This window comes from Notothenia coriiceps, unplaced genomic scaffold (genome assembly GCF_000735185.1).
Source record: "Notothenia coriiceps isolate Sejong01 unplaced genomic scaffold, NC01 NC01_scaffold00037244, whole genome shotgun sequence".
Classification (NCBI taxonomy): domain Eukaryota; kingdom Metazoa; phylum Chordata; class Actinopteri; order Perciformes; family Nototheniidae; genus Notothenia; species Notothenia coriiceps.
The window spans coordinates 25,988,812-26,008,624 of NW_011369945.1; the positions used below are offsets into that span (position 1 = coordinate 25,988,812).

General features: G+C 42.4%; 1 protein-coding gene across 1 annotated transcript in view; it reads right to left on the reverse strand.

Annotated features, from left to right (window-relative positions):
• Positions 1 to 13,813: 13,813 nt before the first annotated feature.
• Positions 13,814 to 19,813, reverse strand: part of LOC104965471 (REST corepressor 3-like) — a 15,045-nt gene continuing 9,045 nt past the window's right edge. The window contains exons 3-4 of the mRNA XM_010794426.1: positions 15,517 to 15,763; positions 13,814 to 14,763 (exon numbers count right to left, since the gene is read on the reverse strand). Of these exons, the coding sequence (XP_010792728.1) occupies positions 14,380 to 14,763; positions 15,517 to 15,763 (631 nt within the window). The 3' untranslated portion in view covers positions 13,814 to 14,379. The remainder of the gene's footprint in view (positions 14,764 to 15,516; positions 15,764 to 19,813) is intronic.

Genomic DNA, 19,813 nt, shown 5'->3' on the forward strand with positions numbered 1-19,813 from the left:
TGTCCCCAAAATGCCGAAGGCCACGTAGGTCCCGTCGGCTGGAAGCAAAGCGGGTCGACGGACTTATATACCGCCACACACCTCGCGGGCTGTTACCGTCGCTCGGGAAAATTTTGCTTCAGCCGCGGTCATCCGGATCAGTGATCCGTCTTAATAAGTCCAGTTCCTCCACCTAGCGAGCCTGTATTTGCACGTAAGCCACACGGTCGGTGGAACTACTTCTACGCCGGTTGACGGAGTGTCACCAAGACCGTCAACACATGTCGACACCGGCTTCATTGTCTGTCTTCGTGGACGATGGCGCGATGGTGGACTTCTGGCTCTGTGAGACCTTATAGATGCCTGTTCTACAAGTTCTGGCCATTCGTTTCCGCCGACGTCGTGACTTGTTCGTTAGAGCCGCACAACCCGCAGAGGGACTAGTGAGGAGTCCGTCAGGGGGGCGGGAGAACAAGAGTTCTGCCCTCGCTAATAGGCCTGGCTCGCGCGATATCCAGTCTACTTGTTAGACTAAGTACCCGCACCGGTGACGTCGTCCCGGCCCACTAAAGGAACGCGGTGTCACCGCAAAGAGCAGTGCACACACCACCCTGGTGACGGGATAGATTCTTTCCTTGGCTCTTCTAGAAGGAGCCTCGGGGGCACAGGGTGCCTTCCCGAGAAACCCAGTTAGAGGGAGCCAGTGAGTCGCGAAGTCGGGCGGACCTCCTCCTCTCTCCTTAGGTCGAATCGGGCCGTACTATGGCGACCGGGGAGGAGGCGGGATGCCGCGAGGAGGGTGCCTGAAAGGTGACGTGCGCAGCTGCCCCCTCCACCGTCGAGCGCCTGTTGTACTGTTCGCCTCGCCGCTCTACCCGCCGCGTGCGCCCGAAGGGAGAACCGGCGGCCCGGAGAGATGGAATGCCCGGGTCAGGGCAGCCATGGCCGTATAGCCGTCGGTGCCCCGTGCACGCGGGCTGGAGCCGTTACGAGGAGTCGTCGTCTCTGCCGGCCTCCGACCCCACGCGACAGGAGGCGGACCGTCGGACTACTGTGTCCCCCTGCACCCATCCAAGCAGCGCCCCCCTCTTTTAGAGAAAGCGGGCCCTCCGTTCCCATATAGGGCGGACGGAGCGGATAAACTCTTGTCTAAGGGAACTTTTGAAAATTTTTATTCTTTTACCAACTAAGAAACGATAGGTGTAGATTCACAGGAAGCAAAGGTGTTACATGTGAATGTGTACTACAGCCTGCTAAGGGGTGAGCGGCTGGTGGTTCGGCATCGAGCGACATTCCTCCTCCATCAACCTCACGCGTCTACTACTCACTAACTTTGCGTTCGTTAACGAATGCATCACGATTATGCATATGTCCTGTAAATACCGGCCGCATAACGACAATCCCTTGGATGGTGATTCCGGACCCCGCATTCTGAGGGTTATTACGTCAATGGTATCAATCTCTCAACGTAATACCGTCTTACAGGCCTCGGTGGCAGCGGTGGGGGGAGCGGTAGGCCTACGCGCTCCGCCGACAGGGTCATCAGCGCTAGGAAATCCATACGCGCAGACCTGAGAGTCTGACCTCCAGACCCCGAGGCGTCCTCGTCCTCCTCCTCTGTAATCGGGGTCATCTGGCCCCACGGAAGGGAGAACCGGAACGGCACTTCCTCCTCTCCTGTATCGCCCATCTCGACGACGTCAAGATCCGGATCCTCCACCTCCTCCTGCGGGGCCTCCGCCGACAGAAAATGCTGCCCACGATACTCACGCGTGAGCCGAGGAAGCATCTGGTAGGCTGAGCATGCCGGCGCCGGGCCCATACCGCTCACGGCGTGGTCAGGCCCCATACACAAAAAGCAGAAGGGGTGTGGATCCGCCCCCGCGATCAGGTTTGGACATTTCGGGCAGGTCCTGTGGTCAAGAACTGACTCCATTACTCTCTATTTTTCTCGTCTTTTTAAAGCTCCTTGGAATCACTTCCGCTGCTGAAGAGAAAAGGATGATAGTCAGGAGGCGAGGCCTCCTTTTATGCGGTGTGATGCGCGCGCATTCAGGTAGGCCCGCCCAAGGCCGGCTACGTCTATAGAAGTCTCAGTGGGAGAATGCTCGCAGGGTAAGGTAGTACCCATAGAGTCCAGTAGAGGGCGGAGCCTGTGAGAGATATAACAGAGAGGTTTATGGGATGCTACAATGCATGATCTGTTTAGTATTTGGAGCCAAACATTTCAGAGACATGTTTTGTATATATCCGAGACCTATAACATATTGATGAAAAACAGTATAATAGGAGACCTTAAAAAAAAAAACGTAACTTCAATAACAGCAATAATAATCCTTAGTCAGATGTAAGTGTTTTTCACTGCTGGCAGTTCAGCTCAGTGCATTATTTGTCACAACTAAGCACACACCACTGTGTCAGATGTATCAAATGCTTATAACCTCTGGCACCTGTAAACATATTTCATGATCAAAACATCTCTCTTCATATGTTTAAAGTTGTGCTGATGATGTTTAAATATTCAATCGTATTTATGTCAACAAGCTAATTATTAATTGACAGCTCCTGAATGTCTTACAATATTTGGCACTTTCTTGCCTTTGCCCCTTTACTACCATAGTATGTGTGTTATTTTAATAAACTAATCCTATACTTGTAGTTTAGAAAGACATCTTTTACGTCATGTCTTTTTGTTTATGAATATTTCATAACTCTGCATGTTGTTGTGTCTCTGCACCCACTGCACTGATGCTCCAGCCAGAGCTGCGTGTGTGCTGCTGGCAATCTGCATGTTGTTCTCAGTTGGGCTGTGTTGTTGTGATATGATGTGATGTTTGTGTCTTAGTGTCAAAAACACAGGATAGAGTTGAGGGACCTAATCGATATTGCAGGCAGTAGTGATTGATTTATTACTTGTGGATTTAGCACTCTCTCTTTCTGCCTCTAACTCTCAGCTAGAGGGAGGTGTTCTGCTTATTCACACTTACCATAGTCCTTTACACTCAGTCTGGAGTGGAAAACAGCATAGTCATTTATTTCAAGTGTTGAATAAATGTGTCTCAGTTAACAGTTAACCAATCCTTATCTAATTTACAAATATCAGTTGTTTATGGAAAATAGATTTCCCCAAAGGTTTTACCTCGTTTTATCTAATGCATATTCAGTTGTTTATTAAAGCACAGATGATAACAAGTTGATTGTATTTTTCTCAGTTTTCCCTCAAGAATCAATGCAGAACCGGCAAACTGTTTTATTAATGACTGGAGAGACATACTGCAGCTATTTGTGAAGCACTTAAATATCGCCCAGCTTCATTTTTAGAGCATGAATAATGAACACCTAAATTTATGTTGCAGAATAATGGGTGTCAGAAGAGTGTTTCTATAAAAGCTTTTTTCTTATGTTACAGTGTTGTTTACTCTCTTATGGTAACCAGCACTGGCTTTCAGGATGACATTTTGTGAAAAGTAAATGTTAATGGTGAAGTGCTGCCTCACCTCTATGTTAGTTGCTTATTACAAAAAGGCCTGGCTTTTTCCAAGGGCATGAAGTTGTAAGTTCAATAGATTCAATAGATGTAATTAAAAAGGCCCTAGTTAATATTCCAGCACCTTTGTTAGTGCCTGTATGTTTATTTTTAGGTGACTTTGGGTCAAATATAGCCCTTCAGTCTCTTAGTTAAAGTCAACTAAAGTGCAATATGTGATATTTAGAAAAATGACATACGCTTAACCTTCTCCCCTCCTTTGATCTTGTCTTTGCAGAAATGCATGAAATTCGATGTGGATGCTCCTATCTGGCTGTCGAAGCAGCAGATCCTGTGTACTCTCAACCAGAGCCTGAAGGATGTACTCAACTATGGCCTCTTCCAGCCGGCCTACAACAGCAAGGCTGGCAAGTTTCTGGATGAAGAGAGACAGCTAAGGGAATACCCCTTCCCCTCCATCGCTCCTGTACCTTACCTGGAGGTAGGTATGGATCATGTGTATGTATGAGGCTTTAAGGAGTGTTCGCAGGAGAGAGCAGGAGGCGGAAAAGAAGTGCTACATGTCACCACACCATGCATAATCTTTCTGTATGTACTGTACCTTATAATCCGCCAGAAAAAACAGGAGAACAATCAATTCACACAGCAGCTCATTCCTTAAAACAGAAGCTTCAGATTGCTTACAATAAGAGGAAATATGAAGGGTATATGTGAAGGTTGTCATGTACATTTGTTATTGGGCTTTTTTCGTAGCAACTTGAACATGTTTTCAACTTTAATCGACTGAATTGATTTGAAGATTGGGCTTATTAACACATGAAAACTGTGTAATATATTTGAACATGTATATTTAAGAAGTACAATATAAGACAAGCAGAAGTTTATTATACTTAAATCATTATACTTTTTTAATTAGCTGAGGGCCGATTCAAAATGGTCCGCGTGCCGTAGTTTGGACACCCCTGGTTTAAAGTTAAGAAGACTATTGTAATGTAGTGTGATCTGGGGTCATTTACCTACTTTTCCCATTTAGTAAACCAGCTTTGGAAAAGGGGAGATTAAACCGATAAACCAAAACAATTTCCCAGAGTAAGCCTGAATGTATGTATATGTAACCACAATGTTGGGGTATGCAGTATTCAACAAACATTTCAAATTAACCTTTGAGGGCCACTGCAGTAGATCTTCGTATAGACTAAACACACAATGCCTGATGTCATTTGTCACCCCTCTTAAAGCTTTTGTTACTGTAGAGAATCCGCTGTAGCCTTTTTGATGTTTCCTTTATATATTTGTGCATGCTTCACAGGCGCACAAATGCAGGCTTATACAGCGTGTTGGTGTGTGTGTGTGGATCATTGTGTATGCAGTGTAGGCTCTTCCTGTCAGGATGTGTCAGTCAAATCTAGCAGCAATAATACCAGGCTCAATCACACTATATGACAGTCTGTTGTCTGCGGTGGCTGTCATCTCTTGGAGATAATTCTTGTGCTTGTCCATCATGGTTTATGATCGGAGAGTAAGCAGGCATACATGTGTTGCAAGATGTGTTGCTTTACAAACAGCAGTGTAAAGATTCCAGGTGATTTTCTGACTAACCTTGGTTGTTTTGAGTAGTTTCTTTTAGAGATAAATCGCATTAAACAGATTGACTTTGAACCTAGTGCCTCAGTCATCCTTTGATGCTTTGGGAGGTAAGGGTATATTATGAACTATATTTTACACATGATTGTCCCAAATTGCACTTTATCTTTTAATAACAGTACTTTATTTTGTAGTGCAGATTGGCTTTATAAACAGTTATGAAATGATGCAGAACCTCAGTAGCTGAGTGGTTCAAGTGTATGCCACATAATCACATCATTGGCAAGGATCTTTGTTGTATATCCTCCCTCCCTCTCCCCGTTTCCTGCCTTTTTATTCTTTGTCCGGTAAATGCGAGAAGAAAATGATGAAATGTTGATGCTAATGTCAGGGCTCCAGGATCAATATCAGTGGAATACCATTTTGCTGTCTACCTGTGGGAATTGGAATATGTCAGGAACATCAGTGTGTAACGATCAACTATCAAAAATAGCTTTGTTAATTAAACGCACAAGGGGTTTTTGATATGAAATCATATTATAAAGGCAAAACAGAACTGATAAACGGACAATCTACTCGGTCTCTAATAGTCCCCACGGAAGTGTATTTACTGATGTTTATATCCACACATTCACAACATAAACAAAGACAGGTTTTATACGTTATTCAATTATATTGACAGTTTTCCAGCCAAGCAAAACACAAGCAAAACTCAACAAAAAGTCAGCTCCGCGATAAACCTAAATTGTCTTTACTGCCTAATCCAGGCAACTATAGTTACATTACATTACATCGCATTTAGCTGACGCTTTTATCCAAAGCGACTTACAATAAGTACATTTGACCAGGAAGATACAACCTTGAAGAAAACAGAATCATATAAGTACATCAGGTTTCGTAGAGCCAAACATTTCATGTGCTACTCAACTGGCTTTAGATAAGCAAGCCCTTTATTAGTATAAGTGCTTTGTTAGTAATTCTATCGCTCGAAGTGGAGTCGAAAGAGATGCGTTTTCAGTCTGCGCCGGAAGATGTGCAAGCTATCTGCTGTCCTGATTTCAATGGGGAGCTCATTCCACCATTTTGGAGTCAGGATAGCAAACCCACAAGTTTTTGCTAATGGGAACTTGGGTCCCCCTCGCAGTGCGGGTGCAGCGAGCTGTTTGGCTGATGCAGAGCGGAGTGCACGTGCTGGGGTGTACGGTTTAACCATGTCCTGGATGTAGGAAGGGCCAGATCCATTCGCAGCATGGTACGCAAGTACCAGTGTCTTGAAGTGGATTCTAGCAGTTACTGGAAGCCAGTGAAGGGAGCGGAGGAGCGGCGTGGTGTGGGAGAATTTAGGAAGGTTGAAGACCAGACGAGCCGCTGCATTCTGGATGAGCTGCAGAGGTCGGATGGTACATGCAGGTAGACCAGCCAGGAGGGAGTTGCAGTAGTCTAGGCGTGAGATGACGAGAGCCTGGACCAGGACCTGCGCTTATTTCTGGGTCAGCTGGGGACGTACCCAGATTCCTTGCAGTCTGAGTCGGGGAAACAACAGAGGTGCCGATGTTGATTGTTAGGTCAAGAGTGGGACAATCTTTTCCCGGAAGGAAAAGCAGTTCAGTCTTGTCAAGGTTGAGCTTGAGGTGATGAGCAGACATCCACTGAGAGATGTCTGCTAGGCAAGCAGAGATGCGTGCGACGACTTGGGTCTCTGTGCGGGGAAAGGACAGAATTAGTTGGGTGTCGTCAGCATAGCAGACGACACCAGCGTAGTTCATTGACAAAAAAAGGCTGTTGCTCCTGCGCCCCTCGGCAGCAAAAGCAGAAATGTTTGTAGGCGTGTGGCGCAGTGAATAGAGCGTTGGTGTTCGGATCAGGGGGTCACTGGTTCAAACCCCACTGCAGTCAGCATGTCGTTGTGTCCCTGAGACACTTCACCCCAAATTGCTCCCGTGGGGATTGCCCACAGTATTGAGTATGTAAGTCGCTTTGGATAAAAGCGTCTAACAAGGAACATGTAATGCAATGTATTTAGGCTATAATCCACAAAAAAGGTAAACACGATGATCAGCGTGGCACAAAGGAGCGATCTCACCCTGTGTTGGAGAGAATCTCTCTCTCTATCTGGGCGCGTCCTCTCCACGGAGACGTGCTTCTTGGTCTGTCGATGCGATATCCACATTCAGTGATTTTCAGTTACTTCCCCGTTGCATTTTAACATATATATATATATATATATACATGCTGAGGAAACTTAAATATCCCGCTGAATACCCGCATTCGCCACACACACACTTCCTCCTCCCGTGAGAACCAACCACTGGCCTCCAGGTGACGCGCCCACTAAAAAGCCTCTGGGCACGCCGCGACAGGTGAATATGCAGATGAGGCTTAATGACCCACACCCTCAAACCGTACATAACAGTGGACATTAACAACTGCAGAGGATAATATACATGTATCATAGTTCATTTAATTTCATGATAATCAACATGCCTTAACCTTTTCCCCTGCCACTACAGTTTAGAAAAAACACCTTAAATCAATGTGCGGCCGTCACAAGTGACATGCTCTTACAAATATTATAATAATACACCAGTAGAAAAGCTCTGATAAACGCCAATACTTTACGAAACAGCAGCCAAACTGTATAGCCTACATAAGGGAAATGACTTGTTTTATCAGTTTAAACTCCACCATTAACTCTGTGGTTGGTTTACAATCCAGCTGAATAAGTGTGGGCTCCGGTCAGTGTGTGTGTGTGTGCGCGCAAGCCTCTGCTATTACCCTGTCGGAGCATTGTGTGGTTTATTGATTGACCAGCAGTTATTCCCTAGAGCCTGTGGAGTGTAGAAATGATTGACAGGTCTGGATTAGCAGCTCAAAACCGCTCTGCTCCACCGTGGATTTGCCCCATCGATGAACACCACACCACACCACATGTGAATTCTTGCGTACACACTTACTTACTCAGTCCCAGAAAGTAAAAGTTACGTATATTTAAAAACTATAACAGGCTGTCAGTGTTTGGTGATCCATGTCCATTAAATACTCTGCCTATTAACCAAGTGGGAAAATAAATGCAGCTTTCTTGTTGTAGTAAACTTTGAAACAATCCATTCTCAGTTTACTGCTTACATGGCAAACTGATTAAATTGAGGCTCTACAATGCGCAATGTCATAATTTTTTATTGCAGAATATTTGCCATGTTATTCTACCTTTTTATTACCTTTTTAACTTTTTTCTTACACAGTATAATGTCTTTTCAGGTTTTGTATAACCCAATCAAAGTCTGGTCTTCGGAGTTCAGCAAAAAAAACAACTCATTTACTATTTGACATACTGAATTTATATTTACGGTTTTGGAAACAATTTTTACTCGAAGTGGAGAAAAAACACTGCCCCAATCGACTTGTCTTTTTTAATTTGTCAAACCTGTATGCAAAGTCCCTCCTGCAAATTTATACTGAAACTTCAAGGAGCAGTAGATGGCTTTTCAGGCAAGATAAGTAATATGTGGAAAATATGACAAGTCGGACAGATGGGATGGATGACAGCCGTATACAGAGAGATATTTGATACTTTCATTTCATATCATGGTTATTGAATGACTCAAAATGTCTCTCCGCCATATCTTCCTCTCTATCTCTCTCATGCTTTTTCTCTCATGAAAAATAGATTTGATGTATTGTGGTCTGCTGCTCTGATACCGTGTGACAAATTCAACTAAAGTGACGTTGATAATTCACATTATTATATTTATTTTGTGTGCATTTTGTAATACAGTCAAAACATACAACAAAAACAAAGGATATAACGTGCTCTCTTTGTTTGCTCCTGCTGTGTTTCAGTTCCGCTATAAAAGACGTGTCTACACTCAGACTCACCTGGATGAAAAGCAGCTGTCGAAGCTCCACACCAAGGTAAAACCAAACAGCTGTTAACTCTGTCATCAGGACCTCTGAAGAGCTGATGCTTTGTGCCACCTTTTAAACGGGGTGAACAACAGATATGCTGCACAAAGCACTTCTGCCAAAGATTTGATGGCATGGAGGACAAGTGGTTACAGCAAGGGCAGGGGGCTCTGATGCTGGGCTTTCCTCTTTATAAGATTCTTGGAGCGAGGACCTTGGTAATAGCTTAACAAATGTGTTTTTGTACTTTTATTCATGTGTCATTGAATAACTCTCTTAAGGCCATGCAGTGCCCTAAGAGGTGTGTGTGTGTGTGTGTGTGTGTGTGTGTGTGTGTGTGTGTGTGTGTGTGTGTGTGTGTGTGTGTGTGTGTGTGTGACGAACAGGTGGAGATTACGGTGAGCATGGTTTCCATTCACCATCGCCCCAACCCTACTTTATCTTTAATCAATCCTGTGCCATTTCTTGTGATGAAATACTCAGCAGGTAGCACTGTAATCTTCTTCCTTCTTCAATACATGATATCCTCCACTACTTAAACACACACACTGGAATATAACACAGCAAGACATCTAATGCTGCACTGATGTTTTCTTCTCTTTTCAAGCACTTCAAAATAAGGCAAAATAGACATTTAATAAAAGGCTTTGTCAGTATGACAAAAATGTTTGATCTATTCTAGATTATGAACTAAATGACCGTTGGACAGGTTAGGAATTGCAGTTCTGAAATACCAGGAGATATCAGCATGCAGATGAGGTCAAACGAGGATGATTTGTGTGTATGTGTGTACTGTTTTGCTCTGCATGGTTTTGTGTGTGTGCTTGTGGGTGTAATTATAAGTGGAACAGACAGCAGAGAGAATTTAATGCATTCACATCAAACTCCATCAGAGGACAGAAGATTTGCACTGGAGCAAATTAAAGGTGTCAATTGTGTGTTCTGTGTCATAGAAAGTGAGAACAATAGTGCAGAGCTGCGGTTGATTCCAAATCAAGGGACTGCTTTGTTGATCGTTCATGCATCATTCATTTCTTTTCAGCCTTGCTATTGTCAAAAGCCCGTTTTCCAATTGCAGCTTTACTTTACTAAGAACGATTGCATTTTAGCATTTCAGCATATGCCTTTTTTAAACACTATTGAAACATTCGATTAGATTCAATGTAATTGACATTGCACATGCAAAGAGTAAACAAAGTACAGAGGAAGTCACAGCTAACAGACATATATGGGTTACAGCCTATATACAGGTTGTTGCATATGTGTGGCAAGTTACAGACAAGGTGGTATGATGAGTGAAACAGTAACAGATAAGGTGGAGTGGTTTAGGCACATTTTAGTTACATATATTCAAAAAAACAATAGAACCAGTCTTTCCATGCACTTGGTGATGATGGGGTCAGTGCAACGAAAATCATTTAAACGTATGCCTTGCCACATGCGCCTGTGGTCAGAGTTGTTCTTAAAATACAGCTGTTTATGTTGTTGTTTGACCCCCCTGATACCCTCTTCAGATTGGCCCTGGAAGATCTGTATGGCTCCGGCTTTCTGAGAACTGGAAGCAGCATTGCATGCCTTCTGCAGAGGTCTGATCATTTCTGTCCAAGGGTTCTGGTTAGGGAATGTCTTGATTTGTTTGTGGGTTGTGATTTTGTGGTCTTCATGTGTTGATATAGTCCAGAAGAAAAAAAAGGCACATGTTTCAACGTCCATGTGGGAGTCCAGAGAGGCCTGGCTAGCAAACAATCTCCAGTCTGTGTGTAACCGGTGTGGTTAAGCGGTCTCTGCGCTGTGTTGATAATGGACGAGACCTGAGCTATCGCAAAGTTGAGACGATCTCTGTTTAATGACTGACAACAGATAAAACGATCAGTTTCACATCAATTTCCCTCAAAGTGACTCCTCTCACGTGGAACGTTTACAAAAAGGGCAGAGGAAACGTGAGGGACACAATATATAGGGGGAACAATAAACTCCTGAGCACAGCGACCACACTTCAGAGGTTCCGCCCACTGATCTCCGACCTTGCCAGGTATTTAACATTCAATAAAATGAAGAATAAAATAATATAAAACACAGAATTTGTGTGATTATACAAAATTAAATTAAATAAACCCCACTGCATATTTACATCAGTTACAGATGCCCCCGGACCCCCCTAGAGGATGTGAGGTCCACCCCAAAATAAAGCAGGTTCAAATAATTAAATTGCATACATTTTCTTTTAGTAAACACTGAAAACGGTATAATGTTAAAATGTGCTAAATATATACACTTCAAAAAAGAGAAGTAAAAGTAGCTCAATACTTGTTTTATTTTTTGAAAGTAGCTCTCATCCTAAAAAAGGTTGGAGACCCCTGCATTAGAGTGTAAACCAGGGACGTGCACAGACATTTGGAGGGGCTATTGCTCTAAACTGGAAAAAGGGCCTCCCCCCGAAAAAAACAAATGTCTGTGCACGTCCCTGGTTTACACTCTAATGCAGGGGTCTCCAACNTTACCAGGGTGTTTTGAGCCACAGGGTTTTCCAACCACAGGAAAGGAAAGCCTTAGGAAAGGCTTAAGGAACAAACCATAGGAAACCTGTTCATTGTCAATGATATTGGATCATAATAAATGTACAACGGAGAATCTTGTCTGGACCTGGATCATTGCCCTGCGTAAGATCTGCTAACTAGTGCCTCAGCGGCTGTATTATTTTAAGTTAATTGTCTGTTTTATTTCTATATGATTTTGGCCGCTACACTCCCCAAAACTAAATGTTCAAATGTGTCTCACAAGGAATTGGACCTACTATACTGTATGCCACTTTTCCTAACAAAAAATATAGTAATAGTATTTTGAAATGTCCTGGATAGACTTAAATGCTGTCAGTTTGTTTTACATGAAAGCTCTTGAAAAACATACACAACTAGTAAAAACAGATACATGTGATCATTGTAAAGAAGCAGACAAAGCCCAGTAATAATGTACAACTTTAAAAGGTATTTTGCTTATTCAATGTTCTGAAAAAAAGATCTTATGATATTAGAGGTGCCCATTAGGTAAGTTTAGATCCTCAAACAACGATAGTGAGATTACTAATACGATATTTTTTTATGGGATATTTAGGGAGCTCACTACAAAGCTTAAACCGTTCTCAGAAGCATAAATCTTATCTTCAGTTCAAGAAAAGCACATCTAAGAACATTAGTCACACATTGGGGTTAATAGCGCTGTACTTTGTGGTCTGACTTAATGGTATTTTATTCATCACATTATTCTGTGAGGCAGCATGTAGGGGCAGACTCTGCACCACAGCAGCAGTGTCTGCACACATGTAACATATGTAAATATGCAGTGGGGTTTATTTCATTTCATTTTGTATAATCACACAAATTCTGTGTTTTATATTATTTTATTCTTCATTTTATTGAATGTTAAATACCTGGCAAGGTCGGAGATCAGTGGGCGGAACCTCTGAAGTGTGGTCGCTGTGCTCANCTCAAACACGGGGTACTAAAAAGTGGATTATGTGTGTGATCGAAAGGCTTGTTAGGTCTTGTTAGCGCACGAACAGCATACCCTCCCTACAGAAGGTGTACCTTTTCCCTCCCTTGCTTGTCAAACATTGGCAATTGTAGGATATATAGCTGTATGATGTAGCTGAGAGCCAAACGAAACTGAAAGCTAAGAATGAGGTTATTTAGAGGGCGCTACCACGGCACATCTTGGGTTTGGAGTCAGTAAATGATATTTGACGAAGAGGGAGGGAATAATCAACGAACCAGACTGATTGTTTAAAACATGAGCCAAGTTTCTCCTTTTTATTCTAGCTTTTAAGACATCCAATGGATTAAAGATCATAAAGCCCTTGGCAAAACATTCAGCGCTTTGGTGGCGTCGAAGTGATGATAGAAGACTTAAATGTCCCAGACGCACGTAAAAAGTATACAGGTAGGTGGAGGCATAACGATAGCAATAGACAAAATCCTAGTTTAACGCATGTTGGAGTGTCTTGAAGGGTGTCGAAGAAGATTTGCCACTGATTCAAAGATCGTAAATTAAGTGTATGTTTTTGTCCTTTTTAGATTACTTTAGCTGTTTTTTGGTAGAAAAGATACTACAACATTCAAGCTTGTAAGTATGCTCCTCTTGCTACCAATTAGAGCTGATAATATAAAATATCTTCAATTTGAAATGGTTTTTTAACAGCGGTCCGTGGAGGATGATGATGGAGAAAAAAAGAAGGGACGCCAGGATGAACCTTGTGGGACGCCCACATGTGCGTGACCGGAAAAGCAACATTTTACTGAGAAATCGACACACATTTCAGTAACTAAAGATAACACAGCGGGGCCGGGGGCTTCATGGGGTGAAGGTGGTCCTGATAAGAAGATAAAACTTCCCTAAATACTGTTCTTTCTAATAGATTTACCCTCAGATTTGGGGATTTTAGTTTTTGGTTTGGTAAATGGGTTGGTAGTGCTCGTTATTTTTACCATGCAACAGGCTCTCTGAAGACGTGCATTATATTTGTAGGTAAAGGGTGGGCTATGTTCATTTGGCAGAAACCAGCTCTAGGTGCGCCTTAGAAGATTTGGGAAGAATACCCGACCCAACCGAGAAAAAATCTGGCCCCCTGTTCCTTCCAGGCTCCCTTACAGCACGGACGAACGCACACCATGACCAATGAGGGGCACGAGAGTAAGTTTGTTGCACAGAATGGAAGGCTGACAGCAGGGCCTGAGGCCATTCCAGTTATTGTAGGGCGCGGGCCGGCTCAGATTGAGTTCGGTCGGTGCTTTCGACAGGCGCACGGTTCCCCACAGATAAAATTATTTATGTATTTATTGTCAAAGCATTTAATATATTCATTGCTATCGGGATGTTAAGAGCATTCCATGGAATATAACAAAAAGTGATTCTGAAATCAATTACATACCCCACCTTTAACTAATAGTATATTCATAACAATTGTCAGCTTTGTGTAGACTGGTCTTCATTATCTATTTAAGATTATATATAAAGTTAATGTTCCTACGTTTTTTTAAGGTGATCTTGAAGATGATTTAGTAAAACCCAGAATACTATCTCTATCCCCATCACCTAAATAACACGAACATTAAAAAAAGCACGAGGTATGAACATATATATGTGGTTTGAAAATCGAGGTTTGAGAACTGCAACACCCTTAATGTGTCACCTTTACAAGTAAACAAAAAAGGAAATCAGAAGCCTGAAAGAAATCTCTCATTGTTCTGAAGACTCAAGATTTCCTCAGTGTCTTTAACAAATATGCTAAACTGATAGCGCTTTATCCAGTCTGTACGACCCCTCAAAGCGCTTTACAAACTACAAGTCATTCATTCATCAACTTGTTTTGCCGCTCAAGGAATCTAGCATTCACACACATTCACACACAGTCGTCTGTAGCTGTTAAACCGTCAGTGGAGGGAGGAAGATGAGGCCTCTGATTGGTGGACGGCCAGGCCTGGGGGCTGCTGGGCGGAGCTTGGACCCGACCCGCCGGGGTTAATACCGCCGAGGCTCATGGGAGCTGGAGGTCGAGGGTTTAAACGAGGAGGAAGAGGGTTGGACGGGCGGATTAGAGGCGGCGGCTGCTGGAGGGTCGGACGAGGCTGCAGGAATCGAGCCTGTTGTTGGAGGGGCGGAGGCTGGCGGTGCAGGGAGGGTGTAGCGGGGAGAGAGGGCCTGAGGAGGGGAGGAGGCTGGTGGAGGGAGGAAGAGGAGGAGGAGGACGTCACGGGAATCTGAGCCGAGGAGGAAGAGGAGGCAGCAGGAGACGCACCTGAGGAGGTCACCTGACCCTGCAGAGAGAAGAGAGGGCGGGGTTAGAAATACCTCACTGTCAATCGTTAACAATCACATGTCAATCATCTCAAACTGTCACTTAGAGCAGAGCTTAACAACATCAGGGACTTTGCATGAGGATCCATAGGTAAAGTTAAAGTCACAAATATTTGAAATATCTGCTAGTTTTAAGCCCTTCAAACTTATGAGAACTATTTATATCAGTCTCTTTTCATCTCTCAATGCCCAAAGAGATTTGTGTAGTTGTATTTATTGATAGGATATACACTAGAATAAATGTTGCCTCAGTTAAAACAAATGTATTAATTGTATTAATTGCTTGCAGGTTTTATGGTTGATTTGTCCAATCAATCGCTCATACACGATTTCATGAACAGAAAGCAACAAAAAAACATGAGCATGGTGAAATGGATGATGGGAATTAAGTCTGTTTTACATTCAAACAGTTTCTTCTCAGCAGCAGACTGATGTACTTCAGTACTATATAGTCTTTCGGAACCACCATACACTTTTTTGATTGCTATTTTCAAAATCAGAGGACAACGTAAAAAAGGAATTAGATGTAATGTTGACTGCAGTAAATAATCTCTCTAGAAGTTAGTTTTCATTAACAAATGTGAAGTGAAATCTGGAGTGAAAGAAGTCAATCTAAAAGCAGATGGATTGAAGAAGATCAGCAGGATTGTGGGTATTATCATTGATCCATTAGGCGCTCAATATGGGATATATATCATTTAAACCCTCCTCACCTCTTCGTCTTCTTCGTCGGTGCTCTTCCCTGACGGGGGGGTGGAGCTGGTCTTCCCCTCCTCTCCAGAGGTGGCACTGTCTCCGTTGGGAGCGTGCGTTCCCTGCTCCGCCTCCCACTCCTGAAGCACCTCGTCCAGGTTGAACCGCCGCCGGTAGTTCACGAAGAAGTTCTTCACCTGGCCCACCGTCTTGTTACCGATGACGTCAGCGATGGCCTGGAAGTCTTTCCCATATTTCCTCACACCTGAATGCAGAGATTGCAAAAGCACACACATCCTTTACTCTAGTAGAAGTACAGATACTCTTGTTCAAAAATACTATAGAAGTACTGACTAAACCTCTTTACTCGAGTAAAAGTAAAGAAGTATGGGCTTTGAAATGTACTTAAGTAAAAAGTACCCATAACTAGCAGCTGTTTTAAAGAGTACCTGACCTCCCTTTATATTAATAGAACAATAATGTCATTGTTAGCTAATGAATGTTTCCATGCTGAACAACGGCAACATGACAACGTTTTCATTGGTCCCTCTTCTTTAGAGAAGACCAGGAAATGATGGATACACGGATCGTGTTCAAATCAATAGGCACGCAATGACTCTAAATAATAATGATCACGCCACCAAACACACATTCAAACTAAAGGAACCAGCCTGTTTGGAAAATGTGAGAAGTAGAAAGTACAGGTATTTGTGTTCAACATAGTAAGAAGTAAAAGTAAAAAGTCGTGGAGTAAAGTACTGATACCAACAAAATGTACAGTCACAAAGTATTTGTACTCCACTACTTCCCAGCTCTGCTAATGGAGAATCTTTGGGTGAAGACTGGTGGTAATGGCTGGATGAACCAGAGAAAAAGGCTGACATTTATATTCGCTCTGCAGGTGGACATAATGAGGGACTGTAGCTGCAGGTGGATCAATAGATGGGAGATTTATTACAGATTACTACTCTGCAAAATCTTCCAAAACAAGCTACATGAACACATTCACCTCAACTCAATTTGTATTCAGCAAAACCACTTGAGAGGATTCAGAGGATGTGTCCTGTGTCACATGAACTGCATGAAATATTAACGCATCACATTTCCGACATATTTACATTGTGTGAGGGTCCTCCTGTAACCCAGGGAGGTGTGATATTATACATGCTAACACGGTTGACTAACATGGGCTTTAGATCCGGCCACTTGCCTTACAAATGTCAAATCCTCTGCATGGCTTGGTGCCTGTAACGGTGTAGCTGCTGCTTTGCTGTGGAGCTTTAATCAAGAAGGGGTTAACACCATAGACTGTATATATAAAGGTTAACACTTAAACATACTTTTCCTACAGCAGGAACTCGGCAACAAGCAACTTGAAGGAATAGACCTTTAGGAAATAGTATTGAATTCTTACTAAGAGTTGGATGAGAAAATCAATAGCACTGAGTCTTATATCTGTCAGTTAAATGAAGCAACAGCTAGCAGTCGATTAGCTTAGCATAAAGACAGTAAACAGGACATGGTTCACTCCAACGTGGCATCTTCAACTTACAGACAGAGCAAGACTAGCTGTTTTCCCATTTTTTAAGTTTTATTTATGCTTAGCTGAGCTATCTGGCTGCTAGGTGTTTCTTGATATTTACAGATAGAGGTATTAATCTTTTCACCCCTTGGCAAGAAAGTAAATGTTTTTCTTGTAAAACTATTGCTTGTCATAGATTTAACTTTTTCTGCCTTGTTGCCAAAAGTAAAACACTCTGACTCTTATCTGTCTGTTACATGAAGCTACAGCTAGAAGTCGATCAGTGTGGCTTAAAGACAGTAAACAAATCTGTCCAAAGCAGGTGCTGGTCGGGAAAATGTTTTCAACCTGACAGAACCAGGCTAGCTGTTGATACCCCCTTTTACAACACCCTATTTATGCTAAGCTAGCTAATTTGCTATAAAGCGATTAAGTATTTCTTATGAAACTATTGCTTGTCACAGGTTCCGCTCTTCTCCTCATTCCCGAAACTAAAATGTAGCTCTGTTCAGGAGTAAATACTTATTCCAATTTCCAGCTACGGTCACGGGGTGAAGGCAGTGCTTTCATTTGTGATTAGTCAAGCAAGTGTCATGTGTCAACAAACAAAGCAGTAACATGAGCATTTAACTACTGAAATCACTTGTTGCACCAACACAGCAAAGTGGGTATTGTTGTTGCACTAGACTGTCAAACTCAAATACACAGAGGGCCAACATAAAAAAATGGGTACTCGTCGAGGGCCGGACTGGTTCAATGTTTATTGCAGAGCTTATTGAAATGAAATTATTGCACATATTAAACCTGAACTAACAAAGCTTAAACTATTGCCTATAAAAATAACATTAAACATTAAATAATCAGTTGCATTAATTTCTTATGGCTCTATCTGCAGCTTTTCCAGAGTCATTTCTTATGATTACATTTTTCCACAGGCCAACAACAGCTTCAAAAAAACAATTTCCTTTAAAGAAAAAAACAAACATGCCCTGTTGTCTCAAGAAACAAAGTCCATGTAAACTCAGTTTGCTGCTCTGATGCTAGTTCAAGCAGATACTTGGCATCTCATCTTGGGTTCATCAATGTTTGGGCTCAGGCTCTGAGCTGAGGAAACCCTCAGGATGGAGTGAAGGTGTGCGTGCAATATACCGGCGGGCCAGATCTAATAGTAATTAGAAATTATCCTGCGGGCCGAAATGAAATCCACCAAGGGCCTGATTTGGCCCCCGGGCCTTAAGTTTGACACATGTGCACTAGAGTCTAATTTTCCTTTCATAGATCTGATTTATAAATCTCTCTACTTCATGATGTTTTCTTTCCTGTTTTGGAATATTTTCTGTTTATGGTGGCATACAATTTTCCACCTCAAATTCACAATAACCCCAAACATTTTTTGAATTAAAATGGGCTTCTTCTATTATTGCCTATCACAGTGCATCAAATCTATTCTCGTTATAATCAATGTTCAAAGTTACTGTTGCTTTCGCCAAAGCATTTAAATGTTGAGATTTACAAACCAGTGGAAACAGTTCATCCGAAATTTAGCACCAAAGCCCAGTGAGGTTTTAAAAAATTGGTTATTTAAAGGTTCATATATGCAGGATTGTTCAAAGTTGCGCTGGGAAAAGACCAAAAACGTCATACTGTCATGTCGGATCTTGGGGCTACTTACTAGCTTGTTAAAATATTAATAATATTGTGTTATATCATTGCCTGCAATAATCATAATTATAATTCTGTCCCATTGTTTAAGCTCATCATACATCAAGAAATATTAAGCTTTGTTTTTATTATGTTGTATTAAAATGTTTTTCTGTGGGAAATAGTAACACGGACTGCTTGTTGAGTGTCCAAAAGGTTGAGCGGTCTTTATTGACTTGGTTTAGCAGCTCATGTTAAGAGATGGAGCAGACTGTCCATTTTTCACATTGGATGCTGAGAAGTGCATTGCAAATCTACCCTTTTTTGTTCCAGAAAACAACCAGATATTACTGAGAGTTCAAGCACTCAGTAAATTGTGTAATATTCCTTTAGTCAGACTAGATAAAACTCCAAAATCTGCTTTTTATCCATTGTCTCGGCCTCATCTCTTTTCGGACAAATAAAATAGGATAATTAAAGAGATCAGAAAAAACAAGATACAAGTAATGGTTAGGCCAGACGGAGACGCGTATTAACATTAAATTCCTGTTAGACCTTTCATCCAGAACGACTACATACTCAAGTACTGTGGCAATCTCCACAGGAAAACAAATATTGCGGTGAAAGTGACTCAGACAAAGGGACACCAACGAACCATGCTGACTGCAGTGGGGTTCAACAACCCACATGCACCACACGCCTCCCTCCCATCGTGTGTTGGATAGGTTTGAATTTTTTTCATGGTTGGGAAAACCCTTGACACTGAACTTTTCAATCTGGCTAGGAATGACCTGAGCCGAAAGCAGCCACGTTTGTATTCAATAAACCAACTACAATTGATATCATTTCATACGGTCGGTTTGAACATGCGGGCCAGACTCAAGCAGTATTCCTGGCACGAGTCGGCATCTAACTCCAGATGCCCCAAAATCTCGCTGTGCATCTGCACCGGCTCCATATTACAAGCTTCCCATGATCCAGGAAATAATTAATCGATGTGGGTTTTGGATGGGAAGAGCAAAAAAAGGAGACTTTATTATGAAAGAAGCTAGATCTAGGGCAAGAATGATTTCATGGTACTCATATTTTACCCAATGAAAACCAGTAATGATGTTCCAAAAGACAAACAATTCATATTTGTCCTAACGGGCATA